Genomic DNA, 26,193 nt, shown 5'->3' with positions numbered 1-26,193 from the left:
GAGACGCTACTTTGGCTACGCTCTGCAGGCCCCAAAGAGGTCTCCTCCACCGACATTCCTCACCACCATCCACCTAAGTACCGACTGGACTGTTTTCATTCTTCATGCGATTGCTGCACGGACTCAAAAGGTCTAATTAGAACTATTTGACGTTATTCTTAACACCACCTGCGTGTGGGTGCTCTGCCTGACTTGTGCATGCTTATCGATGTGATGTAGATCCTTTCCTCTTAGTTTTGTAGTTGTTTGTTTCAGTAAACTTTGTTTTGGGAGATGTACACCTCTCTGGTTTTTTTACTTACGTCCTAGAGAGCTAGTGACAACCCCAAAAGTGGAGTAGATTTTAATTAGGGCAGAAATTACGCAACAGCATCCACCCAAGTGAAGCCAAACAACTATGGTTTGGTTTGGTTTATTAGGGTTTAACGTCCCAAAGCGACTCAGGTTATGAGAGACGCCGTAGTGGAGGGCTCCGGAAATTTCGACCACCTGGGGTTCTTTACGTTTTTTAAACAACTATGAAGGAAAGTAATACAGCTTGTACAAAACTGGTGGTGGTGCCATATATGATCCCGGAACCAGTAAGAATTTTTTTGCAGCTGTTTGGCTGTGCTTGGCTGGATGCTAATGATTAATTGATTCCCAAATTGCATTGCTTTTCTATTGCTTAGGTTCACAACCTTCACAAGTGTTACTTAACCATAGGATCTTTCCACTTAAAACGAGATGCCGGGAGCATCTTATTGCTTGCTGGTTCGTGCTCTCATGGCTGCACGGACCCTACCAGTAGTTCGTGGTCATCACTCCGTTATTTCAGGTTAGCTTTACCACGACTGTGTAAGCCAGTTCTAAGCAAATGCTCCTGTGCTGCCAAGCGTAACAGTTCTGCATGGTATGCCAATGCAAAAACATAGGTGGTATAAAGCCTGAGCCACATGCACTGTTTTCTGCATGCTAGGATACTCCATGCAAGTACGTGTTTAGCGAAAAGTTTATGAAACACAGTAATAGTGAATAAACTTAATTTCATTGACATGTTAGCACCCAGCCTGAACTGAATACAAATGCTGCCTAATCCTAAGTGAGCAAATTACATGGTGCCCTATCAAATCTCAAGCAATGCTGCTTGTACCCGAAGACTGATATTGATGTGCGAGGTTTAACATCTCAAAGTGACACATGGGCTGTGAGGGATGCAACAATGACAGGCTCTGGATTAATTTGTACCGCGTGGGTGCTTTAACTGCACTGGGAAATAAAATATATTCACCAAAGTAACATTCAATAAACTTATGACAGTGGATGCACATCACGCATAACCACACCACTGTTGCAAACTTTACACATAGTGGTGCAAAGTTCACCGCTTGGCATTTGCAGCCAAGGCAGACCACATTTCTACAGTTATTGCAGGTGGCTACACAGCAGACGAGATGTCTTTAAAAAAAAAAGAAACGAGGCATTGCTTGCCTGCCGGCACCTTACTATGAGAATGTACTAGCACATGTGACCAGCATGAAGGCAACAACTGATCGTAGTCTTCACTTGCTGGTGATAATGTTATGCCAAATAAAGACTTTAGAATAGCAAACCCATTTGCTTTGGGTATCAACTATCAAAGAAATACAGGAGCACCAGTCCACAGTAAAAGCAACAAATTTTTGATGCCAAAGAAACAATACGGGCAACAAGACGCACCACAGTGGGGGGTTGTGGATTACCTATATTCAACTTCCTCATTAATGCAACACACACATTGAGTGACGCACGAAGGGCCGTTGCTTGGTGCACTATTTTGGCGAGCTAGCCAAACCTTCCCATTAAAAAGAAAGCAGTGCAGCCAGTCATAGTTTTCATCATTCGAGGTGTTGCTTTGCAACAAGTTTTACTGTGACTCCAGGCTAGCTTGCGCTAGTTTTGAAGCTTTTCAAAGAAGTCTTGGGAACAGAAAGAACAGTGCATAGACTAACATGTTGCCGCGTCCCAACTTTAACGAGCTCTTCCAAGTCATAAGGCTCCATGCCATGTGCAGCCGTTGGGTACGACGGTGCTCTCTTCATGTTTGTGTAGAAGCGACAGCCCTGAAAAAAAAACACAAATAAGAAAAAAAAAGAGCAAAGATCACACTTTCTTTTAAATACGGGAGTAGCAAACCTCAGCTGGAATATCCACCCAATGCAAACGGCCAGCTACGTGAAGCTTAGGAGTCACAAGCACATGAGCAAACGGAAGTCAACTGAGAAAGCTTTACTGTCTCAATTGCATTCAATGTCATGCTTTTGCAAGAATAAACTGAGATCCATGTCGCGCTCATGCATGACAGTATCAATGACACTGCTATGCACGCAGTCTATTTCCAAATTTTCAACAGACAAGGCATGAGTAACTCTAAAATATTATGACACACTCTTTCTACTACTGTCCACTTCCATACCAGGCATGAGCTGCAGCATAAACTAAACAAGCCCCCCCCCCCCCCCCCCCCCCCCCCCCCCCCCCCCCCCCCCGCAACATTAAAGCAGCTCTTCAAAGGGCATTTGCCTGCATGAGGCATGCCAAATTTCAAAACAAGCGGCGTGAGGCTTTCTTAAACACAAGCATGTGCAGACAGTGCCGCAAATGCATGGTTAACAGGCCCTGATTTAAGACAGCGAATACAAAACATGTGGCGGAGGTGGCACATGAAAGGGCACATGAAACAATCAACTTTATTTTGGGCTAATCATACTGCAATTGCTCACAGCAGACTGTTTCACCCGCTAACAGTCATTAGGGCCACACGTGTCTGCATGCTCTTTTTTTTTTTTGCAAATATGTTGAGCAGAAAGAGACAAATGCCAAGTCTAAGACATGTAATGCAGCTGCACTTCACAAAACCTAAACAATGTAGTTGCGTGATCTGTGCTACGCCTAGACTACCCCAATGCAGGAATGCATGTGTGCTGACCAGTGTTCTTATGTCATAAGAACAGATTCTGCGTGTGAAATTTGGCACAAGTGTGACTAGCGTGAGTGTAAGCAACGAGCTCATGTTTTGCAAAGAGCATATCCCGAGCGGATAGCTTGCTGTAAAAGTGCAGAGTACGTGCCAAGAGTGTCATGAAACACACACAAGTAGTAGGGGGGACTAGACATGAAATGGTGAAATGAGGCATGAGATGAAATAGGCATTGAAAGAGCTCAAGACGCTAGCTCAGGCACAAGCATAATAGAGACTCTTAGCAAAGTGCTTATCGCTACCGCTACTGTATCGCATACCACCTGTGCTTGCACGCTAGTTGGTCAAGATGTGTCACAAGTGCTGGACCCAACTCACATGCATGTGGCACCCTCAAGGCAGACTTTGAAGGTCGTGCCAACGCCACTTGAGTCAGGCCACAGTAAGCACGGTTGCTGCCCGGTCTCTTAAGTACAACAATCCCCTTTGTGATGCCGCGCATACCTGCCTTCGCAACTTTGTCACTGTAGGTGAGCATTTAAAACCCCGCGTAGTTTGTACAGCTCGAACTGATGCTATTGCTAACACTTACGAGAAACAGCAAACGATAATTTTTTGAACCTCGTTCATGCAGCATATTGTGCACTTATGTGGGTCCTAGTGGATGGAAGACGGAAATGGCTGGGCAGACGGACGGAAACTGGACATACAAACTTTAGGGGAGGCGTAAATGGGAGGCGTAAATGTAGCCATTAAATGCACTCCTGCATTAAAAAGACTGAGAATCCCTATGGTCTGATAAACGATAAGAAAGTGCAGAAAACAGGTCACAAAGGGCAATGGCAAAGGCAGGGAGAGGAGGGGTACTCGTCTAAAATAACTACTGGACCTATCCGTAGGCAGCATTTGAGTCCCATGTTGCGTAAAGATCCAAGGAGCTCACCACGAAAAGCACGAACTACATACTCCCACCAGCGAGCTGTGAGCGACTCAGCATTATCGACATCTTTAAGATAATCACAATGAACTGTTTTATTCGCCAATATCACAATGAACTGTTTCGTTCGCTGATATGCTGCACATGTGTGGGACAACGTGGGAAGGGGGATGAACGCAGCCAATGACAAGGTGCACTTACGCCAGACAGCGAATCCTGCACAAGCAGCATGGCTGGGTTACTGAGGTGCACACGGTTCTGAAGGATTGCAAAGACACCATTAAAATAGGTGACGGTTTGGCAGGCACTGCATGAATGCACTGATAAAGCATCAAGATAACTATTATCATTCGTGCTGTTCCCACTGTACTTTACATAATTTAATGACGGACTGAAGTGCCGCAAGGTGAAAGCTTCCAAACAGATCTCCTCGAGAAAAAACAAATGAGGTGGACGGTTGGACAACTAAACACATATCGTTTGCCTGCGGCGAGATGACATGCGGCGAGATTTAGTCTTCAGGATGTGCACAAACTACTGACCCCTTCAGCTGACATATTGGTGATAAGTTAGAGAATTTTTTCGGGGAAATTTAATTTCTTGGAATGGTCGATTTTTTTAGACGTTTTCACGGTCCCGAAAAATTGGTCGTCTACTGTAATTTGTATTATGAAGAGAGCAATAGAGAAACTTGCATAACAGATCACATTTTGAGTCAAGAGGGGTTTCCTGGTCAATACACAGAAAGCATCACACAATCATGTGAGACACGAATGGTGAGAGAATTAGACGGCTAAGAAAACAAAGCATAAGAACTGATCCACCTCTCTCTCGCCAGAATTAACTCATGACTGCACAGAATGCTGCCAACTGAACTGCAAATTACATGGCAAAAAGAGCAATAGGGGATATTCAAAATTCCGCAAGTGCGCTTTCCCACATAACTATGTTGCCCCAAACAAGATGGCCGACTTTGCTATAAAAGAACTACGTGGGCTACAGGACAGGCGCTAAAGGTGTAGATAGAATGTAAGACACGTATTTTGGAAGAATCAAACAAAAAACCAGTCTTACATGCTTTGTTTCAGCTGGAAACGCATGGTCAGCCATCTTGTTTGGGACAACTTTGTTATGCGGGAAAGCGCACTTGCGGAATTTTGAATATCCCCTATTGTGCAGATATTGACCACATGCTTTTATCAATGCACAGTCCTGTCCTCATGTTTGTGACACACATTGCTACCAACCCGAACAGCACTGTAGTAGAGAGTGAGAAAGGAAAGGATTTTAATCTTGTGCCCTATCCAGTGAAGTGTGTAATTCTGTGCACGAGCCCCTCGAACCTGTCTTCATCACTGTTGCCTTGCATGTATACGCTATCTCCGCATGTTCTTTCTTAAAAGAGCAGCATTTTCTATTCCCTACCCAATTATTAGCGGCACAATCTAAGTACTTTCTTTACCAAATGCCTTAGTAAAACTCGATCACATGCACAAAACAACCAACGATAACTAGCAGCTTTCGCTAACCTTATTATTCTCACCGAGCTGCTGACTACAGCAGACAAGACGTCAGACATTACACAAAGCACATTTTGCCAGCCCTGTTAACGCTACAGAATTTAAAGATGCCTGCAATGTAATCAACTAGCACTGCACTTCACACGACACTGCAGGCAACTCAAAATCATCATCATCATCATCAGCCTGACTACGCCCCCTGCAGGGCATAGGCCTCTCCCATGTGTCTTCAGTTAACCCTGTCTTTTGTCAAAGCCAACAAAGAGAAACAAGAAACAAAAAATTAGCAAAACAGACCATCTGCTCCATAAGCTCCTTGCACATTTCATTCTTGTTGGACGACCTCGACACCCTTGGGTGGATGCAGGTTCTCTCTCGACTGGACAGGATTGCCATTCTGAAGGACACGAAGAGTGGGGAGGGAAGTGAGCGCTGTAACAGCCACATTATGCTGTCGTGTCGACAGCGGTTGCAAACCGTTTGCAGTCTGAACATCGAGCGCGCGACACAAGCAATGGGCAAGCACATCTGCTAGTCTGCAAACTGCAGACCGCAGCTTGACTGCTCCACAGTCTTGTGCATGCACTCCAGTGAGCCACAGGTTCCAGATGAATCAGACGATACGTACGACTAGCACATCAAAAGGCATTTTAAATGCTTTACACTTAGACTTGAATCAGTTTAGCCTCCAAGGTGCTATAGAAGACAATTCTGCTGCTTCTGCTGCATTTCCACTAAATAGAATCCTCCTTTACAGAAAACTAACACAAAAAATATTTGAGGAAAGAGGGCGCCTCTCTTTCACAGTAGGCTAGTAAAAGTTGTCATGCAGCCAGTTAAGTGTAACTCCAATTTCCTCGCCAACCGTCTCTATTCTTTTGCTGCTCGACTAATCTACTCTTATGTTCTCCACTAAAGTAGCTGACCGATTTTCTGGACTCCAACAGTTCAGATAATTCAGTGGAACTCATTGGCGCTTGACTGCCACTAGGTTTGGTGATTTCTAGTATGCCCGCCCACACTAACGCCGTACATGTTTACGGGCAGCATGAATTTTGTTGCGGCTGTTGGTGCTGTGCCATTGCTGCTGCACCTCTAGCGCAAACTACCAAAGGTGCAAAAATGAAACAAGGAATGCTGCACGAGCAGTTCTGCACTTGATGTGGTTGTGCGGGTTGGCTCCAAGGCTTATGTTTCTGTCATTCACTTTTTTCCTTTCGCCTGCAGCTTAAAGAGGGACAATTTCCAGATCAGAACAGTCAAGGACTGTGTAGGATCTAGCGCAGAAGTGCACGCATGTCACAATTTCGCCTGTGCCACGAGTGCTCTCCCTACTCACAGTGATCTCCCTTCTGCCAACAGCTACTCAAGTAGATGGAGAGCCATTGCAGGGTGTTCATGACACCCTCCGCATGCAAAACGATAGCAAGAGCCACAGCAACATCCGTAGAAGCACGTTTTGCTTATAAGAAATACTATAAATACTATATATACTATGTTTCAGGCTGATAATATTTTTTTTTTTACCACAGCCCAAGAAAAACATAACAGCAGGGTTCTACCGTACTCTGTCATTCAAATGTATTGCCACATATGTCAGTGCATGTTAAGGGGGGATGAGGGGATCGAAGCCAACTTTTCTATTTTTCTACTTAGAGTGATGAAATTTGGCAGACTGGCTTAAATCAGCATCAAACAATCAGATATTAAGTTTCACAATGACAGCTTCAGTAGGTTCCCCCTTTTATCATTGTTTATACGTTGTCCCCATGTTGCTTGCTTGTGGAAAGCCTAGCATGAGAAAAAACAGCCTACAGGTCTGTAAATCCTTTTAATATTTACTAAGTGTGGTGTAAGTCAAGACTCTCTTATTTTTTTTTTTTAATTTCTTTGCTCTTTTTTTTAAAGGACACAATATGCACCTTCTTTTATGTTTATAATGTATCATGCTCTAATTACCATGTGAGCCTAAATGGTAAAATCTGAGACTGTCTTGACGAAGACCACATTTCAGTGATCACAACAAAACAAACGGGGTAAAAATCCATGCACTCATTGCTGTGCTACGCTCTCCACGAACACGGTATTAAGCTCAAAACAAACTTTCGAGAAAACAAGCCTGAAAGTTCTAAGCTAGCACACACTGTCTATGTGTAGATGCCGACAAATATATTTATTTGGAGCGCTTTAAGTTTATTTTTAGGTGAAATATTTCAGTACAACATACAAACAGTGTTGGAGATGCCAAAAAGCATACTTTTCAAAAATCGACTTTTTTCGTGATTTTTGTGATCTGATCCCCACATCCCCCCTTAAAAACCATCAGGGGGTTGAAATTTCCGGAGCCCTTCACTATGACGCCCCTCATAGCCTGAGTAACTTTGGGATGTTAAACCCTAATAAACCAAACCAAACATTCCAATGTCGAGCATGCAAGTAAAACATGCCTTACCTAGCATAACGATAATCGGTTTTCTTCAGTTCTCTTACCACCTGTGCAATTTGCTTGTGGGTTCTTGTGCCATAGTAGATTGTGGGTACCCTTGTATATGAGAAAAGAGAGAAAGAGGAAAAGAGACATGCTTGTATAAACAAACATATGCTCACGGTGAGCTGTTCAAAGCAACAACATTCATGAATAATAGGGCACATTTCAAAGATATCAGTCTCACTGGAAACAGAGCTTTTAAAATCTAGAAAAAAGGAAATATATAGAAGTGTCATCCTCGCCGGCCGATTTCTCAGGTAAAATGTGCACGTCAACATCCGATTTTTGAGCATGGATGGCTACGCACGCACGCACGCATGCACACACGCACACACACACACAATTCCAAACAATGGCAACCCGTCCTCCTTGGTGTAAACAGACAGAGTTTGGATCAAGTGGCAGGAGAATAATTAAATTAAATTTTCACAGCCATAAATGCGTCTTTTCCTGCTGGACAAACATCAACATACTCAAAAAGAGCCATAGAATCAATTTTTGCTGAAAGCAATAATTGGGTGGAGTTGTCCCAACAAAGATAAAAGGCTGCAAGGGCCCTGTGTGGCCAATGAAAATCCAGACGACTCACTTCTCTATCGGCTTGTCCGCTATTCCTGGGGGCCCTTTGGAAGGCGTAGTTGGTTGTGTGGGACACGGCTGCTGCTGCTGCTGCTGCTGCTGTTGCTGGCACAACTCGTCGATGGCTGCACTGACACTTGCGGCACTGCTCTTTGGTGCAGACTCCATGTTTGGTAGGGCAGCAGTGCTTACCACCTTAGTCTGCATGGGCTATGAAAAAGAAAAAAGAAGTTGCAGTTTATCCATCCATCCATCCCTTCTGTCCGTCCGTCCGCCCGCCGCCGCCCGCTTGTCCGTCCGTCCGCCCGCCCGTCCGTCTGTCTGCCCGCCCCGTCCCCTCCTCAGTTGAGGGTATTACACGGGGAGGAGGACATGACATACGAGTACAAAACTGAAGAACAAGACAACACAAATAGAGTAAACTTTCAATAATTTCAACTCGCTTAATAGGCATCTTCAGTTTGCTAAAACTGACCTTCGGTCCCGTCAACACGAAGTGCATTCAAAAGGCTCTCCTTGATTCAAACTGCACATGATCTGAATAGCGAGCGGCAATACAGGCATCAAGTAATGGCTTATAAATCCCACTTCATACAGTTACAGCTGGATATAACGAAAGTGAGAAAAGTCAACAATTTTTTGTTATACGCATGTTTTCACTACATCCAGTTTTCGTCTGATAACCCGAAAGAACTGTGCAGAACTTAAACCAAATTGAAAAGTAAATGTAGATGAAATGGCCGAGCAAAAGGTCATACTAGATTCCTATTACCTGCAGTTGAAAACATGGAGACATTTCGCAATTGCATTGGTAACATGGTAGGCCTATACGCAGGGACCACGGTGGCAGTCCGCATTATCCGAACTAACGGGGGTTGAGGAGGAGGAAGAAACGTTCACTGAATTGGGTTGAATTTACGACGTTTTACTGCAGAATGTTGCAGCTGCTGCTGCTGATAATTTCACAGATTGTACATATTCCTGTCCCATGGCGGCACAAGGTACCACAGACAACAGCCTGGTTAATAGAATTTCAACTGCTTTTCACATATCAAGTTCCGTAAATCGTAACATGGGTCCATATTTGTACATTTTATGGAAAATTCAGAAAATGCAGACATCAAACAAGGGAACAGTTACAACATATTCAGAATAACAAGACTATGTTGTGCCTTATTCTAATTAAGCATGCAGTAACAACTACCCTAGCTACGTATACTTTAATGAAGTTATAATATCCTCTATGAGAATGCCATATAGCTTTTGCTGGTAGCCATTCAGCACTCCTCAAATGGGAGTAAATTGAAGTCATTCAACAGTTCTGAGAGTTGTATTAGATTCAAAATAATTTGTTGAATCTAATGTTACAGCCCTGCGGCCACAACCAAGGATGAAATGTCAAGTGGAAATTCCACCTCTACTGTGCTTTCGTCACTTGGGATCATACCTCAGGCATAATAACCCCCATCCCATTATTTAAAAAAATTCTGGCTGAGAATTCCAATTCAGCTATGAATAGGTAGTAATCAACTACAGCGCTAGACAGTCTGTGACAGTTTCTGCAGTCCAAGTAGACAGTCCACCCCTGAACAACCATCACATGAAAGAGAATTTAAAATGTTTGACACGTCAGATCGACATTGCAGAGATTAGGCTGAAATATGGAAAGCTACAGTGCATGCCACAACAACATCTGATGCCAAGCAAAGGAAAAACCTAAATCCATAATGCCTGATGCCATCATTAAAATTCCCTTTTAATATGGTCTGCTTTGGTACTATTTATGGCATTTAAACGAATATACTGTGAGTTGCTTTCCTCAGATCATCAGTTTCACAATGCGTCTCGCATTATATTCAGAACAAAGGCGCAAATATAACGTGATTTTTTTTTTCTCGCAGCTGATGATAGCTACAATGGCCTTCACTACAAGACTGGTGAGCCACTCAGAGAAGCCAACTTTTCGATGACCTTGGGGTCACGCTGCATGCATGAGGAATGTAGGGGGGGCGGCTATGAACGGGGACATATGGTGGCAGGGGCAGGGGCCGTTGAGAAACAGAAAACACTGAAAGAGTTGAGTGGAGTAGGGAAAGGAATGAAGGACGAACAGGCACAGGACATTGTGTGTGTTAATACGCTGGAGGCTTTGCAGTGCTCCAAGATGTCGCGCACGTTTCTAAAGTGTCTCTCAAATAACACCGATGCATCCGTTACTCCTGTAATTCTTGTACGCCGTCTACGTTTCTCCCGTGCCCTTGGCTGTTGTTAGCTCAAACAGGCTGAGATCACGTTATATTCGCAACTTTTTCCACATTCATTGTCATGCTATTTAGGTGTAAATACAGCAATTCGCTCCTCAAAACCTATCCAGTACAATGTCTAAAAATTTCATGCAAGAAACCAGCAGGGCACAGTGTCGCAGGAACCATAATTATTCCAGTATATTGCAAAGCCACGGGTGCAGGCAGTAGCTAATTTGAAACAGAGGTAAGAATAAAACCCATGCTTACACTTTTGGAAGACTGGCGCATTTTCTTAGCTGGTTTAAAGTCATCATCATCATCGTCCATGGGCAGCTGAACAGGAGTTTTAGGTGGCTGTGGTGTCCCTGGCTCACCTGCACGTGAAAAAAAAAAATTGCACAAACAGTATGAAGAATGTGGTTGAGACTATAAAAAGAAAAAAAACTGCACTGGTGTTACTATATATGCACAACAAGCTCACTCTAAAACCAGCAGCATGTACAGTATTTATTCCCATAATTTACTCCTATAGTGGCGAGAGGATGCTGCTCTAAGGATGGTGTCACTACCAAGGCCAAGCCAATGCGAAGTTGGGAGCAAGCATGACTGGCTTTCCAAAGTGACCGCTTTAAGGGCCCAGGTGCCTTGATTATAACCCTCTCTCCCAAGACGCACCAACAGAGAAGTGCAGATGAGTAAGCACCAGCTAAATAGCCACAAAGGAGATAGCGACAACAGAAAGAAATAATGGCAGCAACAGCCGATGGCCATGCCGCACCCTTTCCCAAGGAATTCAAAGGTCAAAACCCACAACATACCATATATGGCCACGTATAACTTTTTTAAAACTTTTTTTCACAAAAAATGGCAACTCGAAATTAGGGGTCAACGTATACAGGGCGCCAGCCTATACACATTGTCTACCATTGTTTCACCCGGGCCATGAGTGGTATGTACCCCATGCTGATGCCCCTTCCTAGCAGGATACTTGCAGCTCCAAGTGTTAAAAAAAAAAGAAAAAAGTTGCTCATTTGTTTGTAAACCTGGTCTGGTAAAAAAATAAATAAAAAACCTCAAATTCCTCGCTGTTTACCCAGCTCGCTAATGCTGGCAATCGCTATCCCGGATGAACCTCCAGAGCGTGCCAGAATCCGAAACTACCGAACCGTTAGCTGTTCGTTTTGTCACTCGTCAGCTGATCCGCACACAAGGGCGCCGTTTTAGACCTTGTCATCTCAATTTGCTGGCTTTGTGAGTGTGCTGTTGCATGTTTATTGCAAACTGAGCAGTTGATGTATGGCGGAAATATGCAGTATATATATTGTGCATTATGACCTTTGTAGTTTTTCAGCATGTGTCCACAAAACCCTCCCCGTAATGTGCGCACCTCCATTTTGAAGCCTTAATTTAAAGGAAAAAACTGCAAGTTACGCGAGTAAATACTATAGTGCTTTTCAGCACTCAAAGAGAACCTGAATAAGACAAGAAATAACAGCTACGAGGAGCATGACACACATACCACCTGCCTCCCTTTTTATTTAGCATTTGTCGCCAAACAGTGCACTGAGCATCTTTTCAAAGTGTCAAAAGTTCGGAGGCATGCGGCATAATAATTGCATCCGCGGAAAACTAAAAAAGCAGCAATAGAACTGTGCAATTCAATTATGTTTATGTCAAGTGCCTGAACCGCCAAAAAAAAATTCCAGCAACATATTGTCACGTTGTAGTGACGGCAGTCCAGCGGTCAGGAAGACACCAGAAAGACTTGCAAACGAAGTTCTTTATTTGGGCTGACTTGCGCCGCAAAAGAACTGACTCACTCGGTGGCGGCGTAAGCAACAAGCGTGCTCGTCAATCGTCGAACTACGAATGGCTGCTGCTCGCGGCATCGTTCAATTTAAAGCCGGCAAGGAAACTTCGAGATAACAGGTCGAGATCATCTAGAGTAATCTGGAAACACGTAGATGCAGCTCGGCATGGCTGTGATCAATCGAGATTAGTCCGGTCGCTTCTCGCGTCACGAACACAAATGATAACACCCCTTTCCTGCGGCCTTGCGCGAACGAACAGACACTACAATGATACGTGGCAATATCATCAAGTCTTTCATCATCCTTTCATTCACTTACAAGCAGTAGTAACATAAAGTCACTGCACTACTTGCAAGACGACGCAATAGTGTGTAGCTATTAGAAGGAGTGTGCAAGCAGGGACAAGAGATGACCACACCAACAAGACCACCAGAGACTAGACAAAAAAAACTGAAGGGGACACTTAAAGGTGCACTGAAGAGGATTCTGAACTTGTCTTTTTGCCGCAGGAACTCGATCTACACGTTCCTAGCATTCTTAGAAACAGTGACTTATTGCCCTGTGTGGCCAATTTCCCCAATTAAATCGAATTAACGTCCGGCTCCCGCCTTTTTTTTTTAATTCTCCCTCGTACGGTGGGCGGAGTTGACCAACGCGTGAAGCGCCTTTCACCCAGTCCCGTGGAGGCTTTGCTTTCGCTTTATTTTGTTTTTTAGGTTTCCATGAATAAATAGTTTCATTCGCAGATAATATAGCCGCAAAATAAGCCCGAATAAATAAAAATACGTGCGGACTATTAGCTACTACGGACTACTACGTATTACTCCGCCGATGGCAGAGCGGCAAGCCGCCACAGGACTGGGTGAAAGGCACTCCACGCGTTGGTCGACTCCGCCCACCGTACGAGGGAGAATTAAAAAAAAAAAAGGCGGGAGCCGGACGTTAATTCGATTTAATTAGGGAAATCGGCCACACAGGGCAATATATCGAAGTTTCTAAGAAAGCTCGGAACGTGTAGATCGAGTTCCCGCGGCAAAAAGACAAGTTCAGATTCCTCTTCAGTGCACCTTTAAGCTCCACCTTAAGGGTATGATGCAACAGCTTTACGAGTTAATGCCCAAATATGCAGAATTGGTCAGCCTTTACTTAACAGTCATAGATTCCTGAGAGTCCTCACACCACTCCTGGAGCAGTGGTGCAGCGGTTAAGCGATGCACCACTACCCTGAGATGGCAGGCGCCGCCACCGGTGGGCTTGTGCAACCCAGGTTGCTCTTTAAGTGGAACCTCTAGCGACCAAGTGGAACCTCTAGCCACCTCCCACATTGCGCAGTTTGCTCGAAATCCAGAGGGGAAGGTTTTGATGACGCCACAAGGTTACGTGACCTAGGTGGCCCGCCTGCCTCCTAGAATTGCTTCTCTGGGGACTTTTTGTGGATTTTTCGGCCACTGTTAATGACGCCAGATTTTCTGTGACACAAGCTCTTTAACGCTGTCACATGAAAACAGGAGACCAGGTAAAACGCACACAAAAGACATAAAAAGATGTTTCACACTCACCTATTGCCCCTTGCTTAGCAGGTGTCGTATGATGTGCCTGGATAATGACTGTCTGCTTGCTTGTCCTTAGCTCGGGCAGTGACAGCAGCGTGTTCAAGTTCAGTTCCTGGCCACTATTGTTCTGAACCACAATGTACCTTGTGCCTGGCACTGGTGGCGACTGCAGGAGACCTCCGAGGGCCACGGGAAGATGAGAGGCAAGGGCAGCGGGCAAGACGGGCATCGGACTTGCAGACGGAGGCGGCTGATTTGCAGCAACAGAAACCTGGTTGGACACAATAGCTGGCTGGTCACTAGATGATGAAAGAGCCTGGCTTGACAGCTGATTCGTGTCACTCGAAGGCATGACACCTGATGGACTGCCCGCTATGGAAACCTTTGTCACTTGTGGGGAAAGTTTGCTGGCCAAGGTGGCAGTTTCTGGCTGACTAGCCTCGGTGATGTGTTTATGCACTCGGCCAAGAGCCGGCGATGATGGTCCTGGCGAAGTGGGAATGCCCACACCTGTACGCGCCTTAATCCCTTTGCAAGTGGGACTGCCCAGTGCCGTCGCTGCACGTCTTGGGTCATAGTGACAGCAGTCTTCCATCTCTTGCTCCCTGGCTGCAAGGAAGAGGTGGTAAAAAAAATAAATAAACGGAGGGCTGCTGACAAGAGCCCGGCACAGCACAGTGCACAATATGCAAGTGATGGTGACCTGGAAATAGTGTCGACAAACATTGTATTTACTAGCATAGTGGACGCACTGCCGCAATGAATACAACAGTAATTTTGGTTGTCAAAAAATAAAATTTTGCTAACCCTGTGTAATTTCATTTCATTTCATTTCATTTATTGATCCCTTAAAGGCCCGAAGGCATTACATAAGGGGGGGCATATTGGTTTCCAACGGCGATGATGGGAACATGCATAACAATAAAAAGAACAAACATACAAACAAACATAAAAGGGGTTGCAGTCATATCAGGGTTTCCCAGCAGGTGATACATCATTTAATAAAGATATGTCAAGCAATACTCGCTACAAAGAATGAATACACACTGAAATTTTCGTTAACTTTACAGGAAAGAAAAAGTGCATTCATTATGCCAGTAAATATGCAATGGTGCAGTGCTAAAAAAAAGAGCAATGTATTGCTGCTGCATGGTGCTCTGCAGCCTTACTGACGATGCAGAGACAAACACATAATATGTCAACATGCAGGAACACAATTTTCAAATTTAGGCTTCAGAAAGTTATGCTAAAATCCCATTACACAGCTCGCAGGTCAAAGCCACTGATCTCCACTAGGGGGCTGGACGGCGCATTGAGCGTCCGAAAGTGAAGCCACCGTCTGTAAGTGGTCTTGCCCCGGAAGTCAGCCTTTGGCAGTGCACAAAATCGACCTCAGCAGAGTTTTTCAGTTTCAGTTTTGGTTTTCCACTAGGCATTTCATCTTTTCGCCGTTTTTGTCCTTTTCCGTGACAATGCCTACCTGTTGTGCCGTCAACTGCACAAGAAGACCATCAAAGTCTTCGGGAAAGACGTTTAAAAAATAAGGGTCCAATGCATCGCAATGGGATGACACTAGCAGACGACAGGACGTCGCTACACACAGCAAGTATGGAGCCTCATCTGCTCAACCCTGTGTCTTCCCGTTGTGCTAGCGTCGCCAACTGTGCTCTTTACTGTGATGCACGTTCCCGCGCAAAAGCCGAAATTATGCTATCAATGGGGGATAAATTCAAGAAAGAAGAGGTGGAAACTTTCACCAGGCAGCCGACTTTGCAGTGTCCATTTTACTGAATTATGACCGAACCGAACCGAGGGCGAGGCTACTATCAAGTGAGTAGCCGGCAGTGTTTGGTTGGTTCACATTAGCGCCTCCGAAAGGTAGGGTACCGCTTTTTCGATGGAGTGTGTCATGTACTGTTTCGTACCGAGAAGAGTCATCGTCCACCAACTGCCACCAACTCGAAACTGAAACTGCGGCAGCTGTATGACAAGTAGCTCTTCGAGTGTAAGGATATCCAGGCCATCGTTTGCCTTTTCTTTGCTACGCTAAAATTCGGTTTTAAAGGGACACTGAGGAGAGCTCTATTAATATTTTTTTTATAGCAAAATCCGATAGTTCGGCATTTCATGGCTTTGTTGTCACTTGGCCGGCAGCTAAAGATGCCTTTATTTCTAAGAAATTTGGATTCGAAGTTGAAAAAGTTTTTCCCGCCGCTTTGATTCAAACTTGGGATTCTCCTATGACGACACAGGACTAAATGACGTGAAACATGACGTGCACATGACGTAACGCGGACTCCGTCATTTCTGGGGGCCAGCAGTGCGGCCCAGCAGTGCGGCCCAGCAGCAGCCGAAAAGAAAGCTACCGCCGGCCGCACGTTGAAGGCATCTATCGGCTATTGCGGCCGTCGCTACCGTCGCTTCGCTTACGTTTGCACCGGCGTTTTGCCAGCGTTACGATGGATCTCGTTCTCGAAGTCGTCAACGAAGTTCTCACAAATAGACACCTTTAGCATACCGTGTACCTTGTTACCGTTAGCGGAATACCGGGAGCCCGCATACCGCTGTGAGCATGCAGGCGCTGATTGGTCCCGGCGCTGCAGGAGCGCGCATAGCTGTCGGGTACGTGGCGCCATCTGGCGACGCCAAGAAGATTTGCGCATGCATTTGCTGCGCCTCAGTGATTCGTGGCTTCTCGTGTCCTAGTGTTGCTAGAACTATTGGTTCTAGCAACACTGTTTTGTCCTATGACGTCATGAAGCTTGTACTTGCGAGTTTGGCCTGTGGCAGCGATACCTGTATTTTGGTTCTTGCTCTTTTCTACGTTACAAGAGCTTTGTTGTCAGTATGAATGGCGTTTTTGTAATCAGGAGCTGGTATTCCGTCGATGCAAGTCAACTTCAATTTCTCCTTAGTGTCCCTTTAAGATGACCTAGCCTCATCATCATTTCACTACTTCTCCTTTATGCTCTGAAGACAAGAACCAGATAAGAACATAGTGTTTAATGCACGTGCCCCTTGGCCACGGTAGGGCGAGACCTGCATGCCTGCTTTCTTCAGTTTCTCTGAAATTACAGGATTCTGCATACAATGAGCACATTTCTCGCATTCAGCTTGCTTGTTCCTTTTATATAACAGCAGACATTACACGAGAACAACACAAAAAACTGAGAATGAAAGGGCGAAAGACATGACTTTTTTCATTCAAATACACAGCAGACACCCGATTTCTGGCACAAGCCATCCAACTTCCGGTGGCTTCACTCGCGCTCGCCTCAAAAAGCGGGAATGCGGCATCCAGCCACTTAGTGGAGATCAGTTGTCAAAACAGGACTGTTACCCTGATGCATATCACGATTTGTGCCAGACACTCGCACATCAGTGAAGCTGATGAAGAGTGTGAGGAAGTGTGAAAAGGCCAATTAAAAAGTAGACAAAAAAAAAACACGTTGTCCAACTACTGTATAGTGCCGCGTATAAGTTGACCCCCAATTCGCAGCCTTTGATGATGAAAAAAAAGTTGACTCCACATATACAGGGTCTGTTCTGAAAGTAGTAGGACTGGTTTTTTCCTGGGCGAACTGGCGGACGAGAGGTGGTGTGCGCGCGCAGGATCGTGGAAGGGGGATATTGGGAATGCTGGGGAAAATTGGCAGTCGGCTCTCGGCCGTTTAAGAGAGCAGGTCGCTTGTACTGTGAACCCCTGTCGAAACGTCTCGTCACGCAGAATCATCGAGCGTTTACTGGATCAGCGATACACGATCAAATTTTGAGTAAATCTTGGTAAAACGGGCAAAAAGACTCGCAACATGATTAAGGAGGCCTACGGTGAAGCTTCCATGGGTAGATCAGGTGTTTTTTGAGTGGCACAAGCTGTTGCGAGACAGTAAGGAAAGAGTGGAGGAAGACGACCGCTCCAGACGCCCTTCGACCAGCAACACCAACGAAAATGTGCAGCGAGTGAAACATTTACTTAACAGTGATCGTAGAATGAGTACCAGAATGATTGCTGATGACTTGAGCATTCCTCAAACCCAAGTTTTTGAGATCGTGACAGAAAACTTATCCATGAGGAAAACGTGCGCGAAGTTGGTGCCGGGAGTGTTGTCAGAGGAGGAAAAGGCCAACCGGTAGGATCTTCTTCATCATGTGAATGAGGACCCCGATTTTTTTCCCAGCACATGGCGGCAACGCTGCCTCAGCCCCCCTACAGCCTCGACTTGGCCCCGCCAGACTTTTTTCTATTCCCGAGAAAAAAATCAACGCTCAAGAGGGAACATCACGGATCGGTAGAGGTGGTTCAACAGGCCGTGACGAGGGAGCTAAACAGCATTCCGGTCCAGGCGTTCCTGGAGGCGTACGAAAACTGTAAAACTCATTGGCAGCAGCGTGTAGGTGTGGAAGGGTGCTACCTTGAAAAATTGTAATCGTTTGTACTATTCTCTTGAATAAATTTTGTTAAAAAAATGAGTCCTACTACTTTCAGAACAGACCATGTAATTTGCGCCTTCTCCCCCCCCTCCAACCTCTTCCTCACGACGATGGCATCACGGCAAAAGCAACAGCTCAAAGCAAAATACGCGTAATGATGCAGTTGCAGTCACAATGCCAGCAGTCGCAGTCACAATGCCAGCAGTCCGCAGTAAGGGATGCGGTCATGATGGTGCCCGACCGCATGTCAATGGCCGGTTAAACGAGTACAGACATAATTATGGAGATCACCCATGCACACGTAACAAGGTCAGCTTTCTGGCGCAGCAATCACATCACCGCAGCTAGAATAGTTGTGCCTTAGAATGATCGTCATGAGCCTAGAGAACCCGAGTCAAGAAGCACAGACATGATGTATATATGGGCAAACCTTTGAATGGGGTAAAAGGAAAATAAGGTGACCTACCTCGCATCTCCTGCATCAGTTTTTCCATCTGAGCCTGGCGTATTTCTGGAAGATAAACACGCAATACTTAAGTGAAGATGAAAATCAAGAAAAAAGAAATCATAAAAAATTACAGATCTATACAGAATTTCCCTATCTCTAAAGCTTACTTACTTTGTGTGATCTAAGCCTTGTGCAAAAAGAGCCTGTGGCACTTGACAGAGTGCTATGTCGTGAGCTACTGCCAAGTAATTAATTTTTCACTATTGGTAGTAGCCACCGGAATGTGGCTATCAGTGAAAACAGCAACACTAAAGCTTTGAATGCAAAAAGGCAAGTCCAGATACATCCTTCTGCTTCTAAAAGCAGATATTCAAGCCAAGAGCTAGGGCACAGTTAGGACAGCAACCGTTAGGCCAGCATTCAATGCACACCTTTCTTCTTTTTCTGCCAAGCCAAGCACGAGCAGAGAAGAGCCAGAGTCTTTCCACTTCCTGTGGGCGATTCAATGAGGCAGTTCCTTCTGTTCCTCAAGCCTTGCAGGACCTGACAGTAGATGCAAGAAAATAAGCACTCAAAGGTCATATATCCAGCATATTACTGCACAGATTTCTTTTACCATCAGTCAAAAATAACCATGTGGCACACTTGGATCTCGCATGCAAGTTTTCCCAAATGTCAACTATTGGAAACCAGGAGAGTGCAATAATAAAACTGCTGAAAACAGAGAAAGCCTGCTCTAAAAATGCCACTCCCAACATCCTCACTGATAGGAAGCACCAGTTAGTAGCGTATTTTCCGGTGTATAAGACGCGTTTTTTTGTTCAAAAATCTTGCTGGTGCGTCCTATACAAGGGTGCGTCTTATATGCAAATTTTCTGTTCTTTTTTTTTTTTTTTGCGAGTTCAGAAATTACTCAGGTTCATGTTCAAGCTTTTTTCACCGAAAAAATATTACTACCAATAACGCGGTTGTAACATGGTTAATACTTCAATACGGAGACCACCGTGCGCAACTTTTTTAGGTGAACTTTATCATGAAACGGCGGGGTTGACCACTTCCGGGATCTTAAACACGCGGCCGTTTCGGAGGCCCCAAGCAAAGGTAATGTGAAATGCCAAAAGATGGCGACAGTCGCGCTTCTCGCCATTGTCAAGACAAGCCAAGAGAAGCCGATATTTTTTTTAGTCACCCTTTGCAAGTACGAAGTGCGAAGAGAATGCTTCAGACGTGTACCCTTTTCGATAGCGCATTCGAAGATGAAGACTTTGAAGGTTTTATGTAAAAATAAATTGTTATGGACATAAAGAGAGTTCTTTCGCTTTTTTCTTTTGTGCTAAAACGTGGGCTGGTATGGCGCGAGTGTTGCCTTTTTCGATCACTTAGCGTTGCTTAAGAACTTCTCACACGTACGTTGCATTTTGCGATGGTCGCATATTAATTAAGCCTCACTAGCCTGACTGGGTAAATTGGGGTGTGTCTTATACACGGGTGCGTCTTATATACCAATTTTTTCAATGACAGCCTGTATATATGGCGGGTGCGTCTTATACAAGGGTGCGTCTTGTACACCGGAAAATATGGTAGAACCAAAACAATTATGAATCAGTTTACTGGGTTTAACGTCCCAAAGCGACTCAGGCTATGAGGGACGCCGTAGTGAAGGGCTCCGGAAATTTCGACCACCTGGGGTTCCTTAATGTGCACTGACATCGCACAGTACACGGGCCTCTAGAATTTCGCCTCCATCGAAATTCCACCGCCGCAGCCAGGATCAAAGCTGCATTATGAAAGACGATTGCTGCAATTTTTGCACACATATCAGAGACAATAGGTGCATCAGGAGGTGCCATAACTGTAAAATAGCATCATGTCACAATGTGCAGTCTTGCTAGGCGTAACTGCATCCGCAAGCACAATTTTAAGTATTTCAGTAAATCGTGAATATCATTGAACAGTGTGCTACATTAGTTAAAGAAGCAATGGTTTCCAGTCATTGCGCAAAAATAACTTATCAACAAAATTTAAAGGCCACAACGCTTGAAGCAACAGTAGTTAGGATAAAATGAAAATAAGCAAAAGTTTGTGTATTTTTAATACCACAGAGTAGTCTTGTGGGGTATTCACGTTTAAACAACAAGGCTAGGCACTTTAAAGGGACACTGAGGAGAGCACAATTAATATTTTTTTTATAGTAAAATCCGACAGTTCAGCATGTCATGGCTTTGTTGCCACTTGGCCGGCAGCGAAAGATGCATTTATTTCTAAGAAACTTGGATTCGAAGTTGAAGAAGTTTTTCCTGCCGCTCTGATTCAAACTTTGGATTCTCCTATGACGACACAGGACTAAGTGACGTGATACATGACGTGCACATGACGTACCGCAGACTCCGTGATTTCTGGCGGCCAGCAGTGCGGCCTAGCAGCAGCCGAAAAGAAAGCTACCGCCGGCCGCACGTTGAAGGCATCTATCGGCTATTGCGGCCGTCGCTTCGTTTACGTTTGCACTGGCGTTTTGCCAGCGTTACGATGGATCTCGTTCTCGAAGTCGTCAACGAAGTTCTCGCAAATAGACACCTTTAGCATACAGTGTACCTTGTTACCGCTAGCGGAATACCGGGAGCCCGCCTACCGCCGGAAAACAGGCGCTGATTGGTCCCGATGCTTCAGGAGCGCGCGTGGCTGCCGGGCACGTGGTGCCATCTTGCGACGTCAAGGACATTTGCGCATGCATTGGCTGCGCCTCAGGGATTTGTGGCTTCTCGGGTCCTAGAGTTGCTAGAACCATTGGTTCTAGCAACACTGCTTTGTCCTATGACGTCATCACGCTTGTACTTGGAGTTTGGCCTGTGGCGGCTATACCTGTATTTTGGTTCTTGCTCTCTTCTACGTTACAAGAGCTTTGTTGTCAGTATGAGTGGCGTTTTTGTAATCAGGAGCTGGTATTCTGTCGATACAAGCCAACTTCAATTTCTCCTCAGTGTCCCTTTAATGTCTTAAAATTAGAAAAAGAAATAACAGCAAAATCAAACAAAATGCAATCACAAGAAGCACAAGGCAATGGCAGACAAGGAATCCCGAGGAGAGCGTATTTCCAGTCTGTCTGCTTTCGAGAGTCTCGTTGCTGCTGGATATCAATGTATACATGAGGAAATGATGTCAGCACATTCAAAAATCTACAGCCACATTGACAGCCTGAATGATGATTACGCAATATTCATGAAAGAGTAGCATGATATAGTCCTGATCACCATTATCAGCCAAGCAGGTTTATTGCAGGTCAGCGACCTCTTTTTATGACATCCAATTATTTCATTTTTGCACCAATCACAATGATGTTATTTGTGCAAATGCCTGAATCTCCTCTCTATTGACTCTCAGATACCCTCAATTAAGAAATATCCCAAATTCATGTTTGGCCATTAATCCACAACACTATGTTACACCTCTTAATGCTACACCTGTCTCTTTACTTTCCAGCACTTGCTGCACTTTTCTTAGCGTGATTTCCAGCCTCTATGGAATGCAGTTGCCCAGAAATCAGTGACCAAGCCCTACTCTTTTGCAAGAATGAACACTAACGGTAACCTTTTACCATGTCATGGATCAAAAACATTATACCAGGATAATAAATTTAATCCGGGATTACAAAGGATGCCAATAGCTATGTTTTTCAAGACAACCGGTACTAGTTTGGTTTGGTTTATTGGGGTTGAAAGTCCCAAAGTGACTCAGGCTTTGAGGGACGCCGTAGTTTATAAAGGGCTCCAGAAATTTTTACCCCCTGGGGTTCTTTAACGTGCACTGACATCGCACAGTACACGGGCCTCTAGAATTTCGCCTCCATCAAAATTCAGCCGTCGCAGCCGGGATAGAACCCGAGTCTTTCAGAACAGCAGCCGTGTGCAGTTACCACTCAGCGACTGCGGCGGGGCCAACCAGTTTTTCTTCGTTTCATGGCAAACATCAAATTACGTACACACCTTCGTATGACTGTGGCACATATTTTAATGCAATAATGTTCTTCGGAAATTTCGCCACAAAAGCTTTTCCTTGTGAGAAACCATTAAAATAACATGCACAATTCCAATGAAACGCATTTCCTATGCATAGTAATCACATTTATTCACAGCCAAGATTAAACTGTTTGGTAGTCAGACTTCCACGTTCAAAATAAGACACATCAGAGGCAGTATAAGATAGTTTAGAAGTGACAATTGTTACTGCAAGAGATGCATGCAAAAGCAGACTCAAAAATGGAGCACTGCTTGCCTCACCTTTATGATGACCATTTTCTGGGACAGGTATGGTGTGTGGGGAAAGTAGATTGCATGTGATTCAATGTAGAGGGGCTCCCTCCGAGCTAAACTGCCAGCTTCTTGATCCATCATAATTGTATGTACCCACTAGAGATAAGAGGTGATAAATTTCACTTGAAAGAAACATCTGCAAAGCATTAACTGCGCTGTAATACCACTAGCATACAATGCACTTTCAAACAGCGCCTTTTTTTTCAAATACTGAAACACAGGAGCATTATTTTACACGCGGGAAAGTTGAACAGGTCCTCCCCCCCATGCAACGAACGGAAAGCGATGGCTACAGTTGATATCAGCACATGTCAACGCGTCATCACTTAGCATGTGTCAGTGTGTTTAAATAAAATGACATTTGCCGGTATTTTTATAATGTAATTAAGCAAACTGACTTGCTAAACTTGTGGTATCTCTGACAGAATGCGGAAGCTATCAGCCCAACGTTCGCGTTTTTTTTTTTTTTTTCAATTTAGCTCATGTTTAATAACAATCATGTCGAGTACGTCAACGAAACTACACGCGAAACAAGTTGCACATGATCTTTCATGCAGAATGACACCCTCACGTTTAACATGCATAAACATGAAGTGTTCTATTGCTGTCTTTTACCTGGCGCCTTAGAATCCGCAGTTGTTAGCTGCCAGTTCCATCCGATCTGTGTTTGAGGTGCGGCACGAGCACAGTGTCAGTGGTAGGATATGCTGCTAAAAGCTCCATTCTGGCAGGGGAAAATAAATTATACACAAATAAGCGTGAAAATTCCGCGCCATTACACCCTCTTATCTATGCCGCCATCGGCCGCGGAAAGGCGACTTTGGATGCGACTGGAATCGGCTTGTAGTTGACTTGAAATGAAGATCACAGTGTTTCGGTTTCCACCCGCGGGAATTTATGAATGCAACGACGAGAATTTCTTTCATTTGTTGTTATTTCGTGGAACTGCCTTCACTACCAGATTCATAATTCGACAGTTAGGCCATCGTTTTATTACCGTTCCCTGCCAAATCATGGCAGAAATGCTTTAGCCTTGTGGCAGTTCTAAGCCGAAGAATTTCTTTCATTTGTTGTTATTTCGTGGAACTGCCTGCATTACCAGATTCATAATTCGACAATTAGACCACCATTTTATTACCGTTCCCTGCCGAATCATGGCAGAAATGCTTTAGCCTTGTGGCAGTTCTAAGCCGAAGGTCTAAAGCAACTCGAGAAAATAATCATTAGATATATGTCAAGTACCTGACATGCAAGCACCAGGCTGGATGGTTGATGCGATTAAAAGAGTTCAAGTGGTTCGAAACAGCACGAAATGACCAGTTATCGAGTTCGCGTAAGTGCAACACGTAATTCAAAGATTGGATCTTACTGAAATTAATGTACTGCAACAAAAACGACGAATCGCATTAAAACGACGTTCGAAGCGTGAAGTGCAGCTGCCCACAAAGGATTTCATTAAATGCATATCCTAACTACAGCAAAAAAAATTGGCAGTGGTTTAGCTCTGGTTAAACCTGGAGGATTGCGAAAGCAACGAGGAGAGAGAGGGGCGATGGAAAGCGTGCGGCAGTGGTGGCGGCCCCGACACGCTAGCCGCAATACTGCGCATGCGCAATTGGCGAGCGAGGCGGCGCGCCAGCTGTGCGCCGTGTGACGTCACTGCTCCTCGCGCATGGGCAGTATGGCATTTCGTCAGCACCGCGAAATAGCTCGGTGACTCACGCAGTGTTGCAAAAAAAAAAACGTAGTGAATATATACCTCGCCCTTTGGAAAGTGGAGACAGAAAAAGGAAACTGCGCCGATGATTTGCATACAGTTTTGTGTTATACGATCTCCACAAGCAATTTTTGAAGCGATAGTTTCACGAGGCCATGTAAAGCCAAGGTCGCCATGCTTTCAGTTTTGACCCTGAAGCGAGCCAGCGGTCAAACCATGAAGAGCTTATGGTGTTACTATGGTGTGCTACCCCATGGTACCCAAGGTCAAGGTCAAAAGAGGGTGGTCGCGTGATATGTGACGTCATCGCATGCCAAGCTTAACATGTGAAGCTATCGTGTCTTACTAAGTTTAACTGGAGCCAAACCACCAGAACTTTTTTTGCTGTTGTTTCGGTGCTCATTAACTAATTAACTGCTAAATAATGTGCAAGAAATTTGTACCATGTGTTTCGTATTTATCTGTCCGGGTTGTAAAAAATTCCAGTCTGCTGTGCAGCAGAACTATCATCAAGGCGAGTGGCGCAGCCTGTCAAATCGGGCCGCTCTGCTTGCCACGACGAAAATTTTGCCGTAGCCAATCGTTGTTTTTCGCAGATCCCAGACAATCCGGGCAAGTTACGATGTATATTAGTTATCAAAAATGCAGTCTATCATAAGCTACTTTTAAGGTCAGTGGTTGAGCCCAAAGAGGCCACTAGTTTGCACAAGAGAATTTTCTAAAACCCGGACAGATAAATACGGAACTTATGATAATGCCATACACGCATGTTGCTGACCTTTGCACTGGCTTCGAGAAATAAACTGCGGTGACCAACTTCATTTCAGGATTGTAACAGTGTACTATTAGTACTAGACTGTGCGATCGGCGATCAGGTTCCACGAGTGCACGAGCGTTTTTCTATATGGCCGGCACTAAATCTGCATGCGCAGACAGCTTCGAAGGGACAGGTGCGGACACACACCTGCCACTGTGCGGGCAGAGTTGGGTTCATGCGGAATAGGATCACTGCAGGAGATGGCCATTATGGGCTACACTATATGACTTCTGCAAGCAGGAAACGCTTGCATGCAATGCAAGGCTATACAAAAGCCCTGCTTTACAAGTAGATGTTACTTTGGTATGCTAATATTATCATTATACCTCACTGGTCTTACCTAGATTTACAGGCATTAACAAACAGGAAAGATTCTTACACCCATCACTGCATTTTCATTG

At 44.8% G+C, this 26,193-nt stretch overlaps 1 protein-coding gene across 2 annotated transcripts in view; it reads right to left on the bottom strand.

Annotated features, from left to right (window-relative positions):
* LOC149363886 (Fanconi anemia group J protein homolog) overlaps nt 1-24,196 on the bottom strand; it is a 54,517-nt gene extending 30,321 nt beyond the window's left edge. Inside the window, exons 1-11 of one of the 2 annotated variants that reach the window (XM_089573862.1) lie at nt 23,874-24,196; nt 23,226-23,354; nt 19,383-19,494; nt 18,970-19,014; nt 14,079-14,681; nt 10,976-11,082; nt 8,473-8,672; nt 7,848-7,937; nt 5,693-5,792; nt 4,077-4,133; nt 1,971-2,081 (exon numbers count right to left, since the gene is read on the bottom strand). In XM_089573862.1, the coding sequence (XP_089429988.1) occupies nt 1,971-2,081; nt 4,077-4,133; nt 5,693-5,792; nt 7,848-7,937; nt 8,473-8,672; nt 10,976-11,082; nt 14,079-14,681; nt 18,970-19,014; nt 19,383-19,494; nt 23,226-23,339 (1,539 nt within the window). In that variant the 5' untranslated portion in view covers nt 23,340-23,354; nt 23,874-24,196. The remainder of the gene's footprint in view (nt 1-1,970; nt 2,082-4,076; nt 4,134-5,692; nt 5,793-7,847; nt 7,938-8,472; nt 8,673-10,975; nt 11,083-14,078; nt 14,682-18,969; nt 19,015-19,382; nt 19,495-23,225; nt 23,355-23,873) is intronic. The other variant, XM_089573863.1, reaches the window with a different exon arrangement.
* Between the last annotated feature and the right edge of the window lie 1,997 nt (nt 24,197-26,193).

Source organism: Amblyomma mixtum, chromosome 2, assembly GCF_055824585.1.
Source record: "Amblyomma mixtum isolate Tamu chromosome 2, ASM5582458v1, whole genome shotgun sequence".
NCBI lineage: Eukaryota > Metazoa > Arthropoda > Arachnida > Ixodida > Ixodidae > Amblyomma > Amblyomma mixtum.
Note: the sequence above shows the minus strand (reverse complement) of the source record. Positions and strands in the feature narration are given on the sequence as shown.